This window comes from Microtus pennsylvanicus, chromosome 6, assembly GCF_037038515.1.
Source record: "Microtus pennsylvanicus isolate mMicPen1 chromosome 6, mMicPen1.hap1, whole genome shotgun sequence".
NCBI lineage: Eukaryota > Metazoa > Chordata > Mammalia > Rodentia > Cricetidae > Microtus > Microtus pennsylvanicus.
This window is the reverse complement of record NC_134584.1, coordinates 71,330,879-71,357,176: the sequence shown is the minus strand read 5'-3', so window position 1 is coordinate 71,357,176 and position 26,298 is coordinate 71,330,879. Positions and strand designations below refer to the sequence as shown.

General features: G+C 35.6%; 1 protein-coding gene across 2 annotated transcripts in view; it reads right to left on the bottom strand.

The window, feature by feature from the left end:
* Window positions 1-3,224: 3,224 nt before the first annotated feature.
* Slf1 (SMC5/6 complex localization factor 1) overlaps window positions 3,225-26,298 on the bottom strand; it is a 78,113-nt gene continuing 55,039 nt past the window's right edge. The window contains exons 15-22 of one of the 2 annotated variants that reach the window (XM_075976416.1): window positions 20,165-20,312; window positions 14,225-14,370; window positions 13,343-13,506; window positions 12,566-12,699; window positions 10,638-10,730; window positions 10,043-10,225; window positions 7,049-7,541; window positions 3,225-4,438 (exon numbers count right to left, since the gene is read on the bottom strand). In XM_075976416.1, coding sequence (XP_075832531.1) covers window positions 7,060-7,541; window positions 10,043-10,225; window positions 10,638-10,730; window positions 12,566-12,699; window positions 13,343-13,506; window positions 14,225-14,370; window positions 20,165-20,312 — 1,350 coding nt within the window. In that variant the 3' untranslated portion in view covers window positions 3,225-4,438; window positions 7,049-7,059. Of the gene's footprint in view, window positions 4,439-6,407; window positions 7,542-10,042; window positions 10,226-10,637; window positions 10,731-12,565; window positions 12,700-13,342; window positions 13,507-14,224; window positions 14,371-20,164; window positions 20,313-26,298 lie in introns of those variants that run through there. The other variant, XM_075976417.1, reaches the window with a different exon arrangement.

Below are 26,298 nucleotides of genomic sequence, written 5' to 3'. Positions count from 1 at the left end.
CAGAACATGAAGTAGGATCAAAACCCAGTGCCATTGTTCTTGGCTTCTCATCAGCCCTCATTGTCCGTCATATTCAGAGTCCGGTTTTATCCCCTGCTTTTTCAGTCCCAGTCCAGCTGGCCTTGGTGAGCTCCCAATAGATCAGCCCCAGTCTCAGTGGGTGGGTGCACCCCTCGTGGTCCTGACTTCGTTGCTCATGTTCTCTCTTCCTCTGCTCCTCATTGGGACATTGGGAGCTCAGTCCGGTGCTCCAGTGTGGGTCTCTGTCTCTATCTCCATCCATCGCCAGATGAAGGTTCTATGGTGATATGCAAGATATTCGTCAGTATTCCTATAGGATAGGGTCATTTCAGGTTCCCTATCCTCAGCTGCCCCAGGAACTAACTGGGGACATCGCCCTGGGCACCTGGGAGCCCCTCTAGGTCCAAGTCTCTTGCCAACCCTAAGATGGCTCCCTTAATTAAGATATGTGCTTCCCTGCTCCCCTATCCAACCTTCCTTTATCACAATCATCCCGTTTCCCCAAGTTCCCCCCATCCTCCCCTTTTCCCTTTTCTCTCCCCATCTCCCCTTATCCCCCTCCCACACCACTCCCAAGATCCCAATTTTTTGCCAGGCAATCTTGTCTACTTCCCATAACCAGGAGTATAGCTATATGTTTTTCTTTGGGTTCACCTTCTTATTTAGCTTCTTTAGGATATCAAATTATAGACTCACTGACCTTTATTTATGGCTAGAACCCAATTATGAGTGAGTACATCCCATGTTCATCTTTTTGGGTCTGGGTTACCTCACTCAGCATAGTGTTTTCTATTTCCATCCATTTGCATGCAAAATTCGAGAAGTCATTGTTTTTTACCGCTGAGTAGTACTCTAATGTGTATATATTCCACACTTTCTTCATCCATTCTTCCATTGAAGGACATCTAGGTTGTTTCCAAGTTCTGGCTATTACAAATAATGCTGCTATGAACATAGTTGAACAAATGCCCTTGTCATATGATCAGGCATCTCTTGGGTATATTCCCAAGAGTGGCATTGCTGGGTCCAGGGGTAGGTTGATCCCAAATTTCCAGAGAAACAGCCACATTGATTTCCAAAGTGGTTGCACAAGTTTGCATTCCCACCAGCAATGGTTCTATACTAGACTACTTGCCTAATAAATATCAGGCCTGAGATTCAATCCTTGTATGGAAAACAAAAGTATCTAACAGGAAAAAACAATCACCAGTACTTTTTTGGGGGGTGGGGATGGGAATAAGCACAAATCATTTTGCATTTATTTACATAACCAACACCAGACACACCAATTAGTAAACAGGTATGTATCATTCATTCTTGTGCACTATAATGCTAATTCAAAATACTTGTATTTGGCAGTCAAGAAATCCTCCCACCAAAAGAGTTGCCAATACTTCCTGGCTGTTACAGTTACCTTTTGTTACTTTTCAAATAAAAGCTGCAATGTTTCTATGCATTTGGAGATTAATTAATGCATTACATTATACTCTTGGCCTTCATCCTGTAGGTGCATGCAACAGTGTGCCTAGAGAACAATGGCATGGTAATGTTAGAACCCTCTCGGTAGACAGCTGCGTCTATCTATCTGTCATTCTGCTGTAAGTAAGTTTACACTGTTCCATGTCCATTTTATAGAGCAATTATAAACAATTACCAGTCTCATAACTTCCTGTTTTCTGAGTTAAATAAGTAAAAACTCTTCAGAAAGCACATAACTGTTTTCATTAACACTTATAAAACTGTAAAAATAAAAAAAATGGGTTATATGTTATGACTAGCCCCTCCAAAAGTTGTAAATCTAGCAAGCAAGGGCTACCACTGAAGAGCAAAGAGCAATCTTCCACTTGAACACTGGAGAGGCTCTTGTCTAAGGTACCATGAAGTGAGTTGTCAGATTCACTCTCAAAGAAATACACAGGACAACTGAGCTACTTAAGATCTTTAGTAGATGATAGCAATTATAGCCTGCTTTGAAGAAAAATGGCAAATTTTAAAGCTCTAGCTATTTTTTAAAAATGGAAGACATGCAAGTTTAAAATTAGCCTATTTTAAAAGCATTTCAAGATCAATTCTTGGCAAGTAAGATTGGTCAGTGGATAGAGACTTCACTACCAAACCTGATGACCTGAGTTCAGTCCCCAGGACCTATGTACAACTGATTCTGAAGGGTTGTTCTCCAACATCCACGTGCCTCCCATGGCATGCATGCCCCCCCTCCCCCAATACACTCAAATACATAAAAGTAAATAAATATAAAAGAAGAGACTCAAATAGGAGTATCACTTTCAAATAAGTAGGCTTCTGGTACTGTGAACAAATAGAAACTATTTTACAAAAATTAGATGAATAAAAAATATTTAATTATATGTATATTTCTGCTCTTAAGGTATTGTGTGAAGCTCATTTAAAATGTAATTTATAATTAAGAAATGTTAGTAGTCATCTATAATAATCAAGCTTGTAGTCATGTTAGATTTTCTAGACGCACAGAGATGTATTTCAGGTGGATATGCATTCTTCATAGCGTCCCCTGACTCCACCCTTCTTTCTCCCAGCATTCAGTCCAGTCCTCTCCGCCTATCTAATTTCTGCCCTATCAACAGGCTAAGGCAGGTTTATTTATTTATTAATGGCAATCACAACACACAGAGGGGACTACCACATCAGTTTTTTTATATGATTTTATATGTAGTCAGTAACTTTAATCATTGTTTTCAACAACATTTAGAAATATTTCCTTTCTTGTTTCCTTTAAATCAGACATTTTCTAACCATTTTCCCTCATTCCCCTGTTCAGGTTTCATTTTTGCAACTTGTTTTTGTTTTTAAAATGCACATCTTAACCTATTCAAATTCTACATAATGCTCAGTCACTTCATGGCTGCTGATCTGACACGGAGGCTGTGAGTCACTGAGAGCAAACTAACTTTGGTCACCACTTTAAGACTAATGATCCCCGCCACCCCCACCCCATATGACTTTTCACTTGGGAACAAAAGAACAGAGAAATGTTGGTAATCTCAGTTCATCTACCATCAGAAGAAATGATAGCTGGAAACTCAAAAGTTGGAGTTCAGATTTCTAGTTCAGTGCAAATGATGTCCTCTGGAAGTATTAAATGTATTTTAAACTTTTATTTTTGATAGTATTAAATCTTTTATAGCCTACAGTACTAATCCATTTTCCACCAATAATTACTATTTATGGGCCATCAATGTTTATTTGATATAATCTGATAATATGAGAAGACAGGTGATCACATTTATCAATTTTAACTGGACAGAAGAATGCATGGGTGCTTAAATAATGGAACTTTCTTGGGTCTACACCTGTTAACGGCAATGGATTTCAATATTTCCATGCTATGTATGAATATCCACCTTTCATTATGATTACTGAATAATTGATCAATAATCCCTCTGACAACAGTTGGCTTTTATTCATAAGTCAGCAGTTTTAAACACAAAAAGAGTTCACTGTATTTAAAGAGATGCAAATATAGTTCTATCTTTAAGAGCAAAGGATTATATTTTTAAGAAAAACCATTCCTATCTAGGATTAACAGCTGCATTTCAAACATTTAAAAACAGGCTGATAAAAGTTCAACTGCATTATATCTACACTAGAAAAAGCAACAATGTATTTAAATATATCACACCATAAACAGTTTATAAGAGAAAAACTTCCAAAGAGACCATAATCTACAAAAAAATAATCACTTATATTTGTAAATCTCTAAGATTTCATTCAAATAATTTCAAAGAATTTTCTAACAATTCATACAACTTCATATCTTAATAAACAAAAAGGTTACGGTTTATGTTGCTCATGTTCTCATAAACTAGGGTTAGGAGTTAACATACAGCTCTATATGTTCTGCAAGATCAGGACCAGAATTTACTATAAGAGTAATAATCTAATGATTATCAATATTAAAAAAGTCTTATAAAACACTTCTCTGAAAGTCTTCCTTCATCAGTGTGCTGAAGAAAGTATGCTCAGAACCAATGTAACTTTTTCTGATCAATTTAGTGCCTGATATTTTCTCTCACACAGGCTTAGAAATTAACAAAATACATTTTCCTACTGCAATTCATTTTAAAATACAAGCTGAATTTTCTGATAACATAATCTAATTTAGATGCATTAGTTAACTACTCCATGTTCAGTTTAACATAACCAGATATTTGTCAGTAAGTCTGTAACTGACCTTTCTAACTCAATCCACATTTGATATAAAAACAATAATCATTTTGAGTTTTGCAAGGTCTACCTCAGCAGGAGATGCAATTGGCATGGAAGCTACCGAATAAAGGTTGGAGGCAGTAAGTAGTTCATGCCAGTCAGAGAAGACACCATTCTGCTGGCTTAGGAGCGACAGTGACAGCTCTTCCCAAGTTCATCAGAGGCAGAAGGGCTGCAAAAACCATCAGTAAGTTTTTCTTTTCATGTAAATCTATTCATTTTCCTATAACAGCATCAAGAAAGAGCAAGCACATTCTTGTAGTATTTATGTATATGCCCTAGCATTAACACATTCACATTTGCCTCAGAATGATCACTACAAAAATTCAAAAGCCCACCCACTGCCTATGTGTTCTAAAAATAGAATTGCCAAAGTAATACTCATCAAATGTACTATCAGAAATTAAAGTGCGATCAGGCTCAGTATTTCAATTTAAAAAGTAGGGTACACTTACTAAAGCTTCCAGGAACACACAGAACTAATTTTTATTCTACAGCACTTCAAATAAACACATGAAAACACACATATTTAATTCTGGCTTACCTTCCCAATTGTCACAGCTCCTCCTAAGAAGTATACCACTTTGGGCTCTGTTAGCCTTTTGTTAAACTTAAAACAATAATTCATTTTCCTTTGTTATATACTAGAAGAAGTGATTTTTTTTTCCTGGTCATTTTTGTAGGAAACTATGTCTATAGAATTTCTACTTCATTCTCTACAGTGGAACTAACATTAAGAACACAGGAAAATTCCAAAGGTCTGTCTAAGAACCGCAATAAACTGCACCAAGGAGGAAAGCTGACTGACTTTTATTCACGTTGTGGAAGGGGCTATGGTTTGATTTACTTCCCATGGGACCGTCAGTCTGTTCTGGGAGGATGCAGGACAGAGTGACATCACTCAGCTTTGTCTTCACCAGCAACTTTGGAAAGTCTCCAATGAAAAGTTAACTCAGGACTTTTAAGTGTTTAGAATTTTTTCCTCTTTGACCTCTAATATAGATTGAAGACAACAATTATGTCTTCTAAACTACAAAACAAGAAATAATACAAATAATGCTGGAATCTTGAAGTATAGTAATTAGGCACAGAACACAGTACCCTGTACTGTGTAACAATGCCTTTTTAAAGGAAGACATCTTGGAGGAACATGGCATTATGACTTGTGGGACACAAAACAGCTTGCTGTGCAATAGCAATAGTTCAATCAAATAAAATTCTTCAGTGAATATCTAACTTATGGAACTCATAGTACAAATCCTAACTCGTGATACTATTCATATCTTTTAGTCATAAAATTACTGTCCACTTTAGCATCTTCCTCTTTGCTCCAGCAGCAGCTCATTATTAGCAAATCTGAAGCATCAGAGAAAGTGAGAGTTTAGCTGAATTCTTTCAGGACAAGGGCACCTGACATGACATTACTTCCATTTGACATATAAGAAAACCAAAACAGAGAAAAAAGTCCTTGCAACCTCAGATTAGCCAGATTTACCCCGTGCCTGAGTCAAAGTCTATGCTCAAGTGTGTGTTAGTTTATGGAGCAGCATTCTCCCAAGGTGCCTTCATAGTGAGATTCAGTGACTATTTCTGGTTCCTTTCTCTTTTCCATCTTTTCCTCTTTACTTCTTTTTTGTCTTCCTCTCTGGCAGGGTCACACTGTAACAGTCTGGATACAAACTCTCTGTCATTCCCCTAATTTAGCCTCTCCAGGGACTATTCGTATTTGCTGATACTTTGGAGGATTAATAACAAAAACAAATTTTTATGTTATTTCTTACAGTACATATAAAATTATTTTGAAATCTTACATAAGTTTGATTTTTATTAGTGTGCAAAGACTAAGACATTGAGCGCCTGTCTCTTGCTGAAAGATCTGTTTGAGAAATGAAGCATAATGCTTCTTTAACACATTAGTTGCTGCTGGGGCCGCAATTACATTACATAACATCAAGATTCTTTTCCCCATCTATTACACAGTGTAACTTACTTTCACCAGTGAAGGAATTACAATCTCTTAAGTGGTTAATAGTCACACTCTGTTTTGTAGGTTATAAACTATTAGGAAAAAAACTGAAACACTAATCTGCAAATTCATACTGCATACTAAAATTTCAGATAACCACAGCAATTTCATTGTAAATTTTAATTATATTATTTAATAAAACTTTATATGTGGGAAAATGTTTTCACTGACAGAAGACTGGTTAAGCGAACAGAAGCATACTTCATATATGCGCTGCTAAACTACAATAGATCAAAGAACTCAATTGTTAAACTACAAATAATGTAGCATTTAAAAAGATTATTAAATATAATTTAAAATACTAGAAAGGTTTATTTTAGAAACAAGGAAAAACAAATGTATCTTAGACATTAGCATATAAAGGAGAAACAAGTTTTTCAAGTATATAGATACACATTTTAATGAATATCCTTATCATGATTTAAAAACCTATAGCACTTAGAGGAAGGGACATTTTGATATGAAAAAATATTTTATTTCCTATAAAACAATATAAATAAATATTTCAAAACAAAGAATTTTAACGATTAATAAAAGCATTTTATACCCAACAATACTACTTCCTTTTATTGTTGTATCTTTTCTGAGTTAAATTCCAAACCTGGACAGGGAGCCCGTATTCTAGTTCTGCAGATGTTTTTAAGTGCTATGAAAATCTGCTGTAAGTCTGTCAGTGACTAAATCAAATTTGTCCATAAGCAAAGCTATGACTATATACTAGTGACAGAGCAAGTTGTATGTTTAGGTCTGACTCACACTTTCCGGCATCACGACACCTCTGTGACTGACCGACACATCATCTCCAGGGTCACCAACAAGGCCTCAGTGTGCACTCCAGGACGCACACTTAGACTCCCGGGCAGTTCCTTAAGAACATCGGGGAGCTTCTTTAATGCTTTTATGTTTCTAGCGTAAAGATCCAGTAACCAGTCAGTATGTCCACTGGTGGCTTCTGTGTCACTATTACATGCCATAAGCAACTCACTTAGATGAGCCAACCCTTTGAAAGCTAGGGTGAATTCTGAAGATAAATCAAATATTGAACAAAAACTAAGCAACATCCTACTAAGTAAAAATGAACCAAATTCAAGCTGCTGGTGATAAAAACGTTTCTGTGTCTGCGCATGGAAGTTGTCCACTGTATCGTCTAGATTGGTGATGGCAAACAGTTCTTCCCTGTCTTTTGGTGACAGCACGTGATCCAAGGGCAACTCCCCCTTAGAGTTCCTCTGCTGTAAAAGCTCTGGGCCTGTGAAAAAGAAAATACAAAATGTTAATAGTAAAACATTTTTATTTTGGCAGGTTAACAGCTGTTTTTTCCCTTTTCCCCACAAAGCTTACAGGGCTCTGCTTTTTACCATAGTTGCTAACTAGCTGCCTACAGCCTGTGACTTTCTATACAGACTTATAGAGCTCAGTTTACAAACTTACAATTCCAGTCAGTTGTCCAATGAAGCCTGCTTAGAAGCCCATACTCTAGTTGGAGAAGTAGTATAGAAGATAAATGAGACAGTTTTAAACACCTTACCTGCGCACCATAAGAGCAAGAGTTTCAGTCTTCACAGACTAAATTCATAAAATGCCTTAGTGTAAGTTCAGAAAAAGGAAAAAAAATGTCTCCTTTGCATTACTGATAAAGCACTGGCAGTGTGAAAACTATACAGACCCTATGCAGACATAGTACATTTTTCATTTTATTCTTGATAATGTTTACTGCCTTAAAGGTAAAGGCTTCACAGAAACTTCCATGTTAATTTTTCTAAATCAAACTCAATAGTTGATCTATCTATCAAAACAAAAACAAAAACCTGCCAATAGTCATAGTAGGTACTTGCAGAGCACTGAGACGCTAAGGACTGAAAGTTATTCCCTAAATATTAAATCGTGTAAGGAATGTAAAGCAATGACACAGCACTCAGTCATGTGACCAAGTACAGGTACTGGACTGGACTGGACTGGACTGGTCAGTCACATCTTTAAGCCTTTACGCACTTACTCATAGAACTGTTACCTGAGATATGAAGGTACAGTAAGGAACCAAATAGGAAATTCCTATCATTATCAAATGGACCAACAAAGAGAATAGGTTGTTAAGTGTTAAGACTATAACCACACATACGACGGCTTAAATGATTGATGTACAATTGTAGAGAAAAGAATTCCAAATGAAAATTGTATTATCTTTGTTAGCATCTCAAAACAAAAATAAAACATTCTAACTTTTTCCTGTTAGGAAAAAATTATGAATACCTGAAGCAAACAAAGTTTCAGCAGTATACACTCTTAAAATTATTGCTCTCAAGACTGAGAGTCTTGAAATTAATAGCTTAGCACAGTGGTAACTTCAAACCATGTGACTGATTGAAGCCCAGACTATGACTGGATTAGCAAAAAAAAGAACAAAACAACAAACAAACAAACAAAAACAAACAAGTACTTTAGCCAAGTATAAGCAGATTTTCTCTCCTAACTTACTAGTCTTTGTTAGCAAAATTCACATTGGTTGACGTAAAACTATGTTATATGGATAAACTGGATATCATACTGTAATAACTCATATCACATCATTTGATACAGAAACAAGTATTTGCTAGAATGTCAGATTAAATCTTGAGTAGAAAAACATAATACTTAATAGGAAAAGCATTAGGGTTAGAAAACAAATAGTATTTTAAAAAGAAGGTAGAAGAACTACGTCAATTATGAAATAGTGTTGGTAAAACAGACACACTTAGGCCTTTAGGGGGCAGGAGAAGACTATAAATAATCAAGTCTCTCAAGCCATCATGCATCCTTTCTTAGATGTACACAGCATCACCCCCCCGCCACAAAAAAACAAAACAAAAACAAAAACAAAAAAACGTTCAAACCCCAATCCAAAAGCAAGCAAACAAACAAAAACCCACATAAAGAATATGCCTTTTGATTTTACACAGAACAAAATGCTTTATATACAACAGAAACACATTAAATTCTAAGCTAAAATTAGCATAATACAACCAATTTACACAAAGGTTTGTATTTTTTTCATTACAAGCTAGTTTTCAGTTATCTTCTTGAAAACACAAATTAGGTGAATTTTTTGAGGCAATATGTATAATAGTTCATATGCAAAAATGTCGCTAAAACGGGAGTTGCTGAAGGTAAAAATGAAAGACTCAGGAAAAGCAGTAGATGTACCCAACGCTTAAGTCAGCCTCTTCACACAATCCTTGCATCGTTCCCTGACTATCATTGAAAATCCAACTTTAACTTAGGTGACTGCAAACATAAATGGAAAATATTCATAGCTATCTTTTCCATAATCTATAAAGGAATGCCTTATAAAGACAACATTGGTTTGGAGAGTTATACATATACATGTAACAAAACAAGGAGGGATGATGGAAAACCAAAGTAGTCACAAGAAGCACTGAATCCAAAGCTTTAAGAAATGACTAGTTCACAAAGACATCATATATGTTAAGTAAAAGAAATATTTAACATCAACATGTTCAGCTGAAAAAAACCCACAATATTATATATAAACCTCAATAGGTTATTTCAGTACATATATATTATAAAATGATTCTTATAACAGCTAATAAAGGGTGGCTATATTTTATGAGACTTTTTATCTTTAATTATTCACTAATATGAAATAAAAGCACCTTTTCTTATATATTTTTAAGTATAAGTGTTATCTGCCTCTAAGCGATTTATCAAAAGCCTGGATAATTTATCAAAATCACTTAGCACAAGCACACTCACCCCCATGCTGTAGAAGCAGCTTGCCAATTTCCACATGTCCATTTGACAGTGCATCATGCAAAGGAGTCACCCCGTCCACTTGAGTGAGCAGATCTACCTCTGGACAACGTTGCAAAATTTCCTGGACACACACTGTGTTGCCATAGTTACAGGCTTCATGCAAAGGCGTCCAGCCAGCATTGTCTAAATTAGAAATCAAGGCAAGTTTTAAAACAGCATTGGTAGTACTGCTGGTGGCAAAGTACTGATATTCTGTAACTCCCATCCTATTGCCCTGTAGAGTTTCACATGAGAAAAGACAGCTTTGGTGAAAATGAACACAGTGTAATCATATTTCTATATAAAAACTGAGGATAAATAAAAAGCAACTTCAAAATATTAATGGTGAAATATGATCAGAAAATTACTACTAAAATATTTTATATTATTAGTTCTAAATTATTACATAATGAATTATTTTGGTTTGGCTAGTAACAATATTTTAAAAATATCTTCTGCAAATTTACCTAAATGATTTTTCTTAATGTGACATAAAACTATTTGTATCAAAAATTTTAAGACACTGAATGAGAGCACAAAGACCTAGGGAACTTACCTTTAACATTGATGTCTATTCCTGGCAAAGAGAGAAGAATAATCAATTTCTCCACTTGGTTTTTTATGCAGGCTCTATGCAGAGCTGTTTCCCCTGCCATAAAAAATTAATAGATTATTTCAGAGAAGACAAGATATCAACTAAAGAAAATAATCAAAGGCCATGACTAGAAGATGTGGACTCACGCCAGACAATTACTTATTGAGTTTTCCTCTGAAGGGTTTAAACATCTCTTGAATTAAAAAAAAAAAAGGCGTGGGGGGGGGAACCGCAGCAATCCAGAGCTTCTGTCCTGTCAGCAATTCAGCAATGAAATTCTGCAGCTAAAGCTTTAATATAGGCATTGTCTCTCCATAGTTCAAGGTTTAAAGCTGTAATTCTGCCATAAAACCCCAAATGATAGAAACACCAAAAATACTTGGTTTTGCAGCAATAAAAGTTTTAAAGCGCATTTGCCCTCTCTTAAATTTATTCATGAACCTCCGTTAAATGTATGGCTCTTTCTTATACAGCATTTATAGCTTAATTCAAATGAATGTTCCTGGCTATGCACGAGTGCCTCCACATACTCAAGTATAATTCAGAACTTCAAATCCATTAACAGATGGTTTGCTGCTTCTCAATAGGCTGTCTGGCTTGGCTACAGCAGCACAGAGGGAGAAATGGAAGAATCTTAATATAAACACCACACACACACGCACACACACACGCATGCACACACACACACTCCTTACGTACCACTGAAAACTGAACAACACTAGCACATAGAATGACACGGTTCTTGCTGAGCAGAAGGCAGTTAGTAGCTGCTGGTCAAAATGATCTATTCATACTCTAAATAGTAAAATTTAAGTCATAGTTTGATATTAAAACAATGGTAAATCCTTGTCAGTGACTGTATAGGAAACAGAATGAGATATGGACATACCGTGTTCCTGCTATAGAATACTGACCAGCATATGTCTATAGTGCTCAGTTTTACAGATTATCTCTGCAACGTCTACTGAGCATTTCCTCCATAAGAAGTCTCTTCAAGTTTTTCTCTATTTCTCAATTTTCTTCCTCCCCCAACTCCTTCTGCTGTTCATATTTATTTTACATTTTGAAACAATAAAACCAAGAAAATAGATACTGATCTTTGAAGTGAATATCTGACTTTTAATCCAATACTCTTCATATTTCGTGGGAAGTTATAAACTATTATACTGAAAGATGTAAAAGCTTTGATGTCCCTGTTTTCATGAGTTGATACATATGAAATAGTTTGTAAAGAGCAATTTGTAAATCTAGCAACTTAGTTTATTCAAGTAGGATGCCTTATAGATAATATATCTTCAGGTTATGAGATATCTAAGTAAAAGAGGCACTAGAGGAAATTATTACAGCACTGTTCTTGAAATTCCATCCATTAGGTACTTAGGCTCCAGTACAGTTAGAACCAAAAGCCAAACACATTTCAGTCTGGGCTCAGTGCCTAGAAGAAAAGAGCCCATATGCTTAACACAGCTATGTAACATAGCCTACTCCTCACTCTTTGTTCACAAAATGTGTATGACTGAAAAGAGATGAAGGATGAATTATACTTTCAAATCGAAGACACTGATCCTAAGCAGTACAGGTTGATATGGAACACCAAAGTAAGGAGGGCAAATCTCAATGAGCTCAAGGAACGCTACACACCAATAAGCATCTGGCAAGGTGGGGAAGAAAAGGAGGGGCACTCTATTAATCAGGTGTGAAACGATCACTTCCTGTGTATAAATGAGAGTTAAAGAAAATAACACATTCTCTACAAAGGTATTTCCTACATCTACATCTAGCCCAATATATAAGTTCAAACATTTATCAGAGCAAAGGAGTGAAATTTGCAAGTACTGATTAAAACCAAGCAAAGTTCTTAGTGTAAGTAATTCAGATACTTTGGATACCTTTTAGATTAGTTTTGTGAAAATTCATCTTTGTAACCAAAGAGGGGCAATTCTCCTTGGAACATGACAATTCTCCTTCTGACTTCTTTTTCAATTTTTTCAATGATGAAGAACATTTAGCACGGTTCAACTCTCTGAAAAGAAAGAAAACCAAGGAAATATACATAAGATAGTATTCTTCCTCCTTTACAATGTATCCTTCTTTTAACTTAAACCACTCACTCATTCAATCATATTGCTCACCAATTTTTAAAACGATGTCAGCTATATAGGAACAAATTTTGAAGCATTAATTTTCACTTAATTTTCTATACCTCCAACTGCTCACTAAAAAGGTAATGAGTATAGAATGTTGGGCAAAGAAGAAATCAAGTAAATCACATCTGTAGAGAATCTAAAGCTGAAAGCGAAATAAGAATGCAGGCCTTAAGAATTCCCCATTCAAGAAGTCTCTCATTTGGAAAAACCAGTATAACATTTCACATGACCACACATCTAAAACCTCATTTATATTACAAAAATATGTTGTACTTCATGTTTCAGAAAAACATTTATATGAAACAGAGACTTGATTAATAGTTTCATTTCTTTTGGGAAGCACTTGTTAGGAGGGAAGTAAAAGGAAGTGCTGATCCTATCTATTTATAGGTCTAAAATTGAGTATTCTTGCAATCAATATACTGCAGATAATAACCCAGATAACCTAAAGTTTAAGAACGTTTAGAAAAAAGGTCACATTCCAAACCACAGTAAAGCTGTAGCAACAGCATTACTTACGGAAATTCTGGCTGACCGTCAACTTGTTTTGGCTTTGCACCATTCAGCATTAGTAGTGCTCTCTGAGGCTCTAGGCAAGGCCGCTGGATGATTTTTTTTGGCATCTGCATTTTTCCAGCCCCATGTATGTCCATTTTTCCCAAAACAGGCAAATAGGAGTCTATCTGTTACAAAATAACATTATATCATTACCAAAGAGTAGTAAAAAAATTACTTGGTCATTTTACTAACAAGTCTCATTTTATTTCTTGATTTCACAACTACATTGCCAAATTATCTTCTTTAAACATGACTGAATATTAAAGTTGCCAGTTCTGAGTAATTATCTATGGAATTATTTTGTCAATATCTTGAAGCTGAGGATACCTTTTGCCCAGCATTTCAATACACAAAGGGACTTGTCATTGGCTGAAGAAGCTTTAGAGCATTATACAGCCAAGACAAGAGAGAATGGAAGCAAGTGTAGCATGTATGTATGTATGTATGTATGTATATGTATGTATGTAAACAGGATACATTTTTGTAAGTTTTCCTTTTTAAATGTCAAACACAAAAAAATTTGGATGTAGTTTCAAAGTATTATATATTATGGCAAATATCGGGAAATATTTTTTTCTATGTATTCCCCCATCAAAACTTCCACTCACTAATCTATTTCTGAAAAGATGATTATTATTGTTTATTTGTGTGTGTATTGGAAGATGCCTGCATGTGTGCCTGAGGTCAGAAGGTCCATACATGCTATGAAGTGAATCTGGGTACTCTGGGAGAATACTGAGGCATCTCTCCAGCCCATTTATGAGAAATAACTAAGAATTGAAACTGAACTCATGAACTCACTTCTTAGGAAAAAAAGAGGAACCTGAATAGGGCAGTGCTTACTATTTTCTGAAGTGAGAGTGGCTCAGTGCAAGCGCTGGTAGGGCCCTGGAAGCACAACTTTTTAAAGATTGCTTCTGCAACAAACATTTGAAGCCAGGAAGATGAAAAAGAACAAATGAAGATCTCTAGTTCTTGGGAAGAAAAATCTGTAAAAACAATTAAATATTGTTACATCATATACATTTTCTCCATATTTTTGCAGAGGGTTGTACTCAATTGAGTGATATATCATAAGCCAGCAAGATTTAGTTATAATTTTTAACCACTATGGATGGTTATATACACATACACGCACACACACATATTATATTATATCAAACACATACACACAAATAATCCTCCTTGTTTCTCAGGAGAAATTTCTTTTATAGTACATATGCTAGCACTTGAAAAACAAACATTATCACTTTAATTAAAAGTCTTAACATCACATATACGAGAGTCAAATATACTAGTGAATTTCACATCACTCAGGAAGCTAAAATAGGGGGACCTCTGTGAATTCAAATTAGCCTAATCTACATAGTTTCAGGCCAGCCTTAGTGAGACTCTGTCTAAAAACCAAATCAAACAAAATCAACAAAACCATACATGTAGAATAGATTATATGATTACACCATTATACCTATATGCAAGGTATATATATATCTATATACCTTTGAGTTTCTAAATAACATTAACAATTTCAACTTGGATCCTTTTTGAAAAACTAGTTCTTAGTTTTAACTAACTTATTTAATTAAAAAAATGAACTGGCTAAATTTATTTTTGACACAAAATCTCGTTTTACAGCCCAGGATGGCCTTATTCACAATGACTCAGCCTGTCTTTGAGGGCAGAGATGTGCGATGGCTAACAAGAGAGTGTTTATTTTTATTTAGTCACTCGTTCACTTATTTTTAGTGAATGTGGCCCTTTGTATTCCCTATGTAGCTGAGACTTCTCAAGTGTTAGGATTACAGGCGGGCATCAAGAGCACTTAGTTTTATTTAAAAAGCATACACGCAGCAAGGCGGTGGTGGTGCTCGCCTTTAATCCCAGCACTCAGAAGGCAGATGCAGGCACATCTCTGTGAGTTCAAGGCCAGCTTGGTCTACAAGAGCTAGTTCCAGGACAGGCACCAAAGCTGTCTCAAAAAAACAAAAACAAAAAAAAACCCAATAACCAAACAAAAACAACCAAAACCGCACATGCCATTAACTTGTAACATTCAGTCTTGAGCTGACAGGAAGAAGTTTCCTCTATTAACACTCACTGAAGAGCTAGAGGACACGTACAAGATAAAGAATAAAAGTATAAAACAATATGTGAAGATGTCATTAAAATTTGTACCCACTCTACAATGAGGTAATTTTAATTTATGAAAGCAACAAAACCCACCAATATCCTTAAAACTTCAAGTGTTAGTAAGACAAAAATTTATTACAGACAGAATAACTGATCGAGATAAACTACTAAGATAGCTGATTCCCATGTCACCAATGATACAAATTTTCTACTAAACTTTCTATATAAATAGTAGCACAAATAACACACTAGAATGACAAAGAATGAGAGCAACAATAGGATAGTAAAGAGCTAAAGTTAAATAATAAAACACACTATAAAAAGTTGCCATGCATAGAACAATGGACTAAAAGGCCCAGATAGAAGTGTATGCGGCTTCAGCTACCAGTTTAACTAGGTCCATCTGTACGGCCATGGGACTGTTGGAATAACACATTCTTTCTCATCAAAACCAAAAGAAATTGGTTTAACTAAAAGATTAGCGAAGGAATATGCACAAGGAGTTACTGAAACATTGCCATTATCATTTACTTTTTGTGTAAGGTTGTTTTCTCACTATACCTTCTCAGGCCTAAAGAACAGGCAAGAAATATTTATCAGTTATTTTACTTAAATGAAGAATCTAATCCCCATATGAAGTTTCTAAAGAATTCTAATTAGGATAAAAATGAAATTCAAATAGTTAAACATAGATAAAGAAAATTCTGCCTGAAGTGTTGTCAGAAATCAATACCATAGCTTTGATGTGAAGTTGATGGGCATGAAGTCTAAAGAAGAGAATAAAGGGTTACACCTGTCTCTCTAAATACATACTGCTTTAATAAAACAACTAGAAAGTTCAGCAATTATACTAAATGAAAATGAGAAAGGTGAGTTAATATCTTCACATGAAAGTGATACAATAGCCAAATCTACCCTCTTACCAACAAGTCAGAAATCACAGAGGAGAATCACTGAACAGATGCAAAAAAAAAAAAAAAACAAAAACCAAAAAAACCAAACCAAAACAAAAACAACAACAAGAAACAGGCAGGAATATCCACAGAGAAATCACAGCAATAACAACAAAAGAAATGGCAAACCATGATTTTCAAATTTCTTCATAAAGATTTGAACAAAAAAAGACTACTAAAATACATGGGAAAGTCTGGTGTTCTAAACCTCCATAATAGATGACCATTTCAATTTTATTTTGAATACAATAAATAATCTTATCTCTTAAGATTAAACTGTTTACTTATTCCTGTGTCTTGACAAACCTTAAACACTAAGTTCTCTTTAGCAAAAACGTAGGAAGATACTAAGTTGGTTATTTTCAGAAACATTTCAAAACACTTTAAAAGGTTTACCCATTCCATAATTTGAAACCTATGTAAACAATTTTACATACAAATGTGTTCAATTTTTCATTGCAGCTTCTTATTCAGACTGTTTTGAGTGTGCATGCACACACACGCATGCGCGCGCACGTGGCAACAAATGGCTTTTGCCCACGGAGCTGGTGTGTACACCGAGACGAGCACACAAAGGTAAGGAAATTAACTTCAACTTCATCTAGAATTTTAAATTGGTCACATTTTTAATGATTGTGCCCACAATATTATGCTAATTTTTAGCTCAAATCAGTTATCAGTCACAGGTTCCAATCTGCCATTCAAGAACAGAGTAATTTTCATAGCAAGGCACAGCAAATGCCTTACTATGGAATGAAACGACATCCAGAATATGAACAAAGCAATGAAGCAGTAGCATACATACAGATCTTCATCAATGCAAGTGTTATTACTTCATGCATTTGGCTAAAGTATAAGTTAGATTCCATCAAAGGCAACTATTACATACTAGAAACAACACACAAAACTATACTGACAATCCTTAATGCTGAAGCTAATACATTCATGGATCCTAAAGCTTAAGGAGTTTCATTATTGAATGGAAACAAGGAATTGTTAGCTATTCCCTGGCATTCTAGAAAATTATACCAAAAGTGAGATTTTTAAAAAGCACTTACTTACCTAATAGAAATGATTGGAAAGAAATGATAAAAGATCTAATGTAAGATTGAATTTGACTTAAGAAATGTAAAAAAGCCACTCAACAAATGTTATCTATTATTTAAAAGGAATGGTAATCACCTCGTAAGATCAATGAAAGAGAAACAGGTAGGAGATAAAATGATAAAAATCTTCTAACTTTGATAGAATAAAGAAACTTCTTTACAGAAGGTATCTGAATAAATTATGAATTTAGTTATTATAACCTGTATTCCTATTACAGAATATTTTTTTAAAGAGTCAACATCACTAAGAGTAGATGAAGAAATTCTTTCAACATACCAAGATGCATTGCAATATGTGTGCAAAGTTGTTTACCTGGCAGTTCAAACCACAGACAACTTGGCATGTAAGAAAATATGGTCTTGATTTGGGGGCCACCATAGCTTATGTAGTTGAAAAGTTAGAAATTGAAGGCTACAGATAGAAGAAAGAAGAGGGGGAGGAGTAACCACCTCTTCTGAAGTCAGCTATGCAGTCAGCTTTTAGGGAAGTCTCATTCTGAAGACCCAAAAGTTGGCTATGACATTTCCTGAGATGACTGACATGACCTGATAATTATTAAAGACATCCTATCTTAGCTTTCTATTATGAATTACTATCAGTCATTCATTCATTTGTCAAATATACCAGTGTGTACTAGTGTTTGGTTCAGGAGGCTATTCCTGCTATCTGTAGCCTCCTTAACTTCTGTCCAGTAGGTGCCACTTTACATCTTCTTACTCATTTTTGCCCACTTTTCCTTGGGACAAAATCTTCCCTTTTTCCCTCACCCTTTGTTCAAACTAAAAAATGACTAGATAACCTGCAAAGGGGCTAGTGCTTAGAGAAAACTCATTCTCCCTTTATCAGCAGCCATTAACAACCAGTAGCTCTTCACCTAAATATAGGACCTTGTGGATTCCCACACTGGCATGGCATGTGTTGTCATTGTGCAGGTCTTTGTGTGTGGGATTATAGGCTCGGGTCAATACACCATCATAATTAAATGGCAAGAAACTGATTTTAAATGTGAAAATTAGAATCATCTGTAATTTTTAATTATATCACTAAAATCTATTGACATGTTTTATATATAATGCATATATATCCAAACAATAATGTATTTACTGGTAGTATTTTCTACATTATCATCTAAATATTCACATTTTATGGAACTATCAGAAATACTTAGAACAAGCATGCAATGTTTAGAGCAAAAGAATACAAAGTTTCATATGCCTATGAAAAAGATCATCTACTCCAATCAAACTTGCTTTTGTGAAGATGCTACGACGGTTCAACATATGCAAGACGATAACTAATAAATCACAAATAGATACGGCAAAAAGTCAAGTGAACATTTCAATAGCTGAAGAAGAGTCTTTTGTAAAAACATCCAAGATGCTGAAATAAAAAATTAGTTAAGTTCACTTCGTATCTCAGGGAGTAACCAACAGCCATCTAAATGGTTGTAAGGCAAGTTGAATAGGAGAGAAGTCACACCTGGTAACTGTTACTTTAGCTAACTACCTGTGCTTGGTGAGGCAATGGGACCTAGAGAAAACTTACAAGTACAACGTTCCCTGACTAGTGTATTCAAAATGTCTACTTTTACATCTACAGGTAAGTGTAGCTTCTACCTTCATCAAAGAACTTTTCTTCCCCTTAACAAATAGATCACCACAAAAATCTATATTTGGTTAAATGTCAAGGAGCCTATTCCCAATCAATACATTTACAACATAACTACAGCAAAGGCTCAGAGAACACCATGGAGAAGGGTGCAGAAAGACTCTACAACACACACACATGTGCACACACACCCTTTATATATGATAGGGAACGACAGGGAACTGCACCCATAAAACCTTAACCATTTGTCCTCTAAACAAGATTCGCACAATGAGAACACCAGCAGACATCCCCATGTGTATGGAAGAGGTTCCACCCCTTGGAAAAGAAATGTAAGTAATTAATGGTTGTTAAGAGAGTCTTCTCTCTGGATGAGCTCTGATTTAATCACAAGTAATCAAATACACGTACATATATATAAATACACACACATATGCATGAAATAACAATGAAGGAGAAAAGGGCATGAAGTTGGATGAGGAGGCACAGGAGGAATTCAAGTTTGTGGGACTGAATGGTACAAATTCAGTACTCAATGGAATTCTCAAAAACTAATAATAACATAAATGTTTAATGGCTAGAGAGATGGCTCAGTGGTTAACAGCATTGGCTGCCCTTTCAGAGGACCCAGGTTCAATTCCCAGCACCCACATGGCAGCTCACAACGGTCTGTAAGTCCACTTCTATGGACACCGTCACATTTAAATAAAAGGAAATCAATTATATAAATAATTTTTATAAAATGTTTTTTGTAATAAGTTCAACTATGTATAAATTTTAGGCAAAAAGAAGATAGAAGCTCTCTGTACGGAAGCATTAAAGAAAAAATTGTATTTCTTTTAAAATTGTCTCTATAAGTACACATTTGTGTATTCTTTGAGAGAAAACTTCATGACTATACATTAAAGAACAGACTTCTTGAAGGAAACTCAAGACTGATTTTCAGAAGGAGTGATTCTTATTACACCCTAACGAAGACACTTACCATCACAGGAAAGGGAGATGTAGCTTCCTAAGTCAGCAGACAGGTGGCGGATCACATTTCTACCCATATGAATACCAAGGAAGATCCAATAATCTATTGCTGCTCCAAGAATTCCCGTCAGTAAGTAAGCTAGTTCATGTTTGAAGACCTAGCATTACGATGGAAAAATATCATAAAAACATTAAGAATACAAGACTTTTCTAATGTTTCCTTTTACTACTTCTTGAGAGATAAGCTACTAAAATACAGGGTATACTAGTAACAAAAGAATCTGTTACAGAGAAACAGACTAAGTCAACTTCTATTTAATTATAACAAAATGAAAAAATTGGAGATATAGAGATCAATTTTGAAAGTATATTTTTTTCATATTGTCACTTTTATACTAAATATTAAATACCTGTGAAGAACTATGTCCAGGCATTTAAAACCTTGTATGTTTTAATCCAGTGTTTATTAAACACATTTCTCTAATCTAGAAAAGTCAATATGAACTATGAAGATAAAGATGTGAGAAAATTGTACTTTAATAACATTTTAATATAGACACTTTTTCAAAATGACATTAAAACTAGTTAAAATACCTATATTCTTGTTTGTTTCCTATATGTTCCATGTGTGAAAATATCACTAAGTAACAGTTGGGTAAGGCATATAAACATGTTTTTTTTAAAATCCAAAGATCCATCTGAATAGATTACAACTGCTGTGTTTAGTCATCACATCATGGCTAATGAGAAAAATTTCTAGGCATTTTGAACCCTCAGAGAATATAGTAGGCTTATTTCTCCTGCTCTTGTAAACAAATACACAATATTTTATTAGGAAAGCATTCCTTAGCTTACAGATACACCAATCCAGCCACAAAACCTTTGACCTACAATGTCTTGCCTGCAAGATATATTGGGGAAATGGTGGTACAGGATTTGTGGGAGTGGCCAATCAATGTCTGATTTTGACATTTGGAGGCCTACTCCAAAAGAGGGAGCCCATTCCCCATACTGCTTGTGTGGTTAGGAACCAAAGACTGAACAGCCCAGAAACCTAGGGTAGAACCAAAGACGACTGGTCTAAAAAAACAAAAAAATCAAAATGATTCCTTGTAGGCAGAGGTTACACCAGTTCCTAAAAATATTCAGTTATATGTTGATGCCTTATCCAGTCATCAGAAGGTTTCCTTCCACAGCAGGTGTGAGTGGATGGGAGAGCCACAGCCAGACTTGTGGAGAGTCTAAACTGGACGACTCCACTGGGTCCTTCCTCTTGGAGCTCAAAGAATCCTGCAGAAGAGGGGATGAAAAGACTGTAGAAGTCAGAGGGGAAGGAGGACACCAGAAGAACATGGCTCGCTGAATCAACTACACAGGGCTCTCACACAGGTCTTCACTAGGTCCTCTACATACATGCTGTCTGTTAGTTTGGTGTTCTTGTAGAACTCCTAACTGTGAGAGCATGTGGGGCTCTGACTCTTCTGCCTGCTCTTGGGACTCTTTCCTCTTGTTAGGTTGCCTCGTCCAACCTCAGTGTGAGGGCTTTTGTCTTGTCCTAATGTATTTTGTTTTGTCATGTTTGTGTCTTGTTGGGTCTCTCAGAGACCTGTTCTTTTGTGATGAGAGTCAGAGGGAGAGTGGACCTGGGGGAGAGTACTGGGAGGAGTGGAGGGAGGTGAAAACTGTGGTTGGGATGTAACATAGAAGAGAAGAATCTATTTTCAATAAAATAAAAGTAGATTGATCCAGAGAAGTATAATTCCATTTTTGAAATTATACACATGTACTAAAGAAATTAGAGCAAGGAAGACTGATGTTTATAAACATGTAGAGATGACTTTGGAACACTAAAGAAATAAATGGTATAGAATGTATCTAAGAAGTAAATGTTATAGAGTAAAAATCACAACAAAACAATTGTAGAACAGAAGTTCTGTTTCTGGTTTGCTATGCAAACATATATAAACAAATGGTCAAGCAGCACATACATCTTTGCTAACAAACAGTGACACAGAATGCCCCAGAGTCAAGATCAATAGCAGATGTGAAGATGTGGTATAACATACCATGGGGACGCACACTGCACTCTGGCAGCATTAAACATTATGTCTAAGAGAAAGATCCTGAAGCATAGGCTGAAGGGATTTTATACTGCATGGCTAGTTAACAGGTAAAACAATCAAGGCATTTCTGATATAATTTGGGGTTACAAGAAGTGGTTTGATCATATCAGGTCAGAATCCATGCATGCAAACACTGCTACTTCTTCCAACCTGGACTCAAAGCTTGCTTCAATATTACAGTTGCAGCTATGTGGCATAGGAAGCTTGCAGTTAGACTGACTGTAATAGCAACATCAATGTAACTCTTTTATGACCTGAGAGAAACTTTGCAGGAAAACAGTTCTGTGCTTTGTAAAGCTGATATGCAGGTGTGACCCTAAACATATTAAGTTAGTTCTTTCATATCATTAAAGTTAACAAAATATGAAATTGATCATGTCCATAGACGTTATCTAAGAATATGTCTCAAGTAGAATAATTCAAGATCACCCAAGCCCCCAGAATCTAAAACTGTTGAGTAGAAAATGCCTATGAAGATAAGCTTCATATAAAATCACAATCTAGCACTCTATCAATAACAAAAAAAAATCAAACATTTAGGACTTTCCCTTAATTTTACGTAAATCAACATATACCTATATCTAAAACCTCAATTTAAAAATAAATATTTCTCTTATATTTTTTATTTGTATGAGTGTTTTGCCTGCATGTATGCAACTGAACCAAATATGTGCCTGGTGCCCATGGTGGGCAGAAGAGGGCATTGTTTAGATCCCAACCGAGACCGGAGTGGTTCTGTGCCCATGTGGCTGCTGTGAACTGAAACCGAATCCTTAGCAAAAGTAACAAGTGCTTTAAACTGATGGCTTAACCCTCCAGCCCAAAAATTAGAATTTCTTAAGGTATAATTTACCTCCAAATTGATGTAACTAAGTAGTATAGACATGAGTAAAAGGTCTCTTGCACTGACTTCGAGGAATAACTTCTGCAGCTATTTTACTGTGTATCAGTTAAACAAAGCACATAGTATTGTCAGAGAACAACTTCCAAGAGCTGGTTTTATTTCCACCATGTGGATCCTGGAGATGGAATTCCAGGCTTGGTGGTGACCCCAGTGCTATTGTTTTTTAGGGGATAATAAATATTACGCTTTGACATTATTAAGAAAATGGCAAGTAAACCATCCAAGGAAATAAAGCCTGTTTGGAATACTGAAGTGTGTGCAAAAGCTAAAAGGAGAACATGAATTACTCAAAGAACTAGCAAAGAAACAATCACATGATTTACATCACATACGCACCCACATTAGAAAAACTTTCTACGGTGGTGGCGCACGCCTTTAATCCCAGCACTCGGGAGGCAGAGGCAGGCGGATCTCTGTGATTTTGAGACCAGCCTGGTATACAAGAGCTAGTTCCAGAACAGGCTCAAAAACCACAGAGAAACCTTGTCTCGAAACTTCCCCCCCCCAAAAAAAAAGAAAGAAAAACTTTCTAACATGTAAAACTCTATTACTACACATTCTGTCAATATCATTCTTCATCATTATAAGCAATCCCCTTATTAATCATCACAATCTACTAAAGGTTAACTACTCTGTAATTCAGAACAAACTATCATTCTGGCCTCTGGCTCCATCTGATTACTACCACTATCAGTGACAAGTACTCTGCTGGATAAAATCAAACAGAAACCATGCAGGATGCCTCTTCCGGTTTATACACTGGCATCAGAAATATGACAACATTTGTTGTAATAAACCTGGCCTCCAGGTAGGGATTGCCCTAACTGGCTATGATGCTGTCACTAAGTCATTTAAACTCTTTAAATTCAATTTATTAATCTTTAAATACAAATGGTATCCATTTCAAATTGCAACAACAAGTGGGAGTAACCACCGAAACCTAAGAAAATGTGCACATCCTCCATAACCTTGACATGGCTCACCTCTGCTCTTTGCCAAGGAAAGCACAGCGCTTTTACAGATCAATGACAACGAAGTTCACTGCCATTCTGTCACTCTGCAATACTTGTTGATTGACATTATGACAAAACAATATTAGCATAAACTGAGGACTTCTGTTTAGTTAATGACTTGAAAGCTTCAACTCAGCAAATCAAAAAACAAATGCTTTAGAGTATAGAAAATGATGTCTGGGAACATGCATGAAATTCTTCAAAGTGGAAAATACCAAAAAAATTAATTAAGTATAAGAATGATTGATAACAGAAAAGTATTACAATAAAAAAGTAAGTTAGTGAGTTCAAGAAATTTAAATGTTACAAATACTAATTTGCAAATTTTAAAACCAGTTTTCCTATTAGAACTGATGCTACAATTTTCTGCAGATTGCTTCTCAAATATGGTGCTTTTATTTATAAATTTGAAGAAAACCTTTGAATTAAATATGTATAAATCTGTTTCTATTTACTTATGTGTTTCTTGAGTAACTTTTTATCCATAGTTGGCTGGTTCTTCAGTAATACTGTAAAAACATTAGTTTCATTGTTTTTAGTTTTAGATGAGCAATATCACTTATGCAAACAAACAAATAAAAGGGGGATTATATAAGGAATATTTACTATTCTAAGTGATTATATGGAGTAATAAGAAAAAGGCAAACAGTAATTTATAACAATAAGCTTAAGATTATACATACTACACTGAATTGTCAGTAAGATACAATTACTTGGTTGAGTATTTTAAATTTCTATGCATTTGGATGGTCACACATTCATTAAAATCAGACAGTGGAATGACTTTGTGGGTAAAGGCATTTGCTACCAAGCCTAACAATCTGAGTTTGTTCCCAGTTGCCAACGACATAGAAAGAGAAAACCGACTCTGCAAATTGTCTTCTGGCCTCTATAATGCTGTGGCATGTGTACACCCATAATATATATACTATATAAATAAAATGCAGTTAATTAATAAATAGCTATATCCACACAATAGTATTACTTGGTGCCCAAAAAGTCTAGCTATATCTAGCAGCAATTTTACTTTTCGTGATTGTTTTAGACAGGATATTGAGAACTTTGCCCTCCGGGCATAACATGGAATATGCCATCTTGAAATCAGAGCAGCTGTGATTACCTGCACAAGACCCTCACAAGACGGTATGCATTACCATTGTCTCACAGAGGAGAGGAAAGGCTCCAAAAGGCAGTACCAGATGGCTGGATCCCTGTTCCTCCCCAGTATTTATACACAGGTAATAGTTGTGTGCGTGATGGGTAGGCAAGCTTTTCTTTTAGGTTATAGTAGTCTGTAAGCTTCCTCTGCTCCTAAAGGTAATTCCTCGTTTATGTTTCTGTTTATAACTACAATTAAACTCAATGGCTCATCAAGGTAGACTTATGTGAAATAGTTACTTTGATATGTAGTTGAGTAAACAAGTATTTGTTTGATATCTCCCCAGGGAATTAACATAGCAGAGGGTCTTATATAGACCAGGCTGACTTGTCACATAGCTGAGGACAACCTAAACTCCTGATCTTCTTGTTTCTACCTAAGTACACTTCAGATATATGCAATTAATTCTGGCTTAAGATTTTTCTCTTGGGGCTGGAGAGATGGCTCAGAGGTTAAGAGCACTGACTGTTCTTCCAAAGGTCCTGAGTTCAATTCCCAGCAACCATATGGTGGCTCACAACCATCTGTAATGGGGTCTGGTGCCCTCTTCTGGCATGCAGACATACATGGAAGGAATGCTGTATACATAATAAATAAATAAATATTTAAAAAAGATTTTTCTCTTATTTTTAAATTTCAGTGCTTATGTTAAAGGAAGCCTTAGAAATTCTGATGATCAATTTTTGAAAACTAAAAATTGCTGTGGGACAGTGATCTTGTACCCTGTACAGATTTATCAGTTGTATTGCTTTAATAAAATGCTGACTGGCCAGTAGCCAGGCAAGAATTATAGGAAGGGTGATCAGGCAGGAAGTAGAGGCAGGGCGATGAGAGCAGGAGAATTCTGGGAAGAGGAAAGGCTCAGTCTGTAGTCAGAACCCAGAAGCAGAGGAAGCAAGATAAAAATGCTTTGCTGATAAAAGGTACCAAGCCATGTGGCTGACA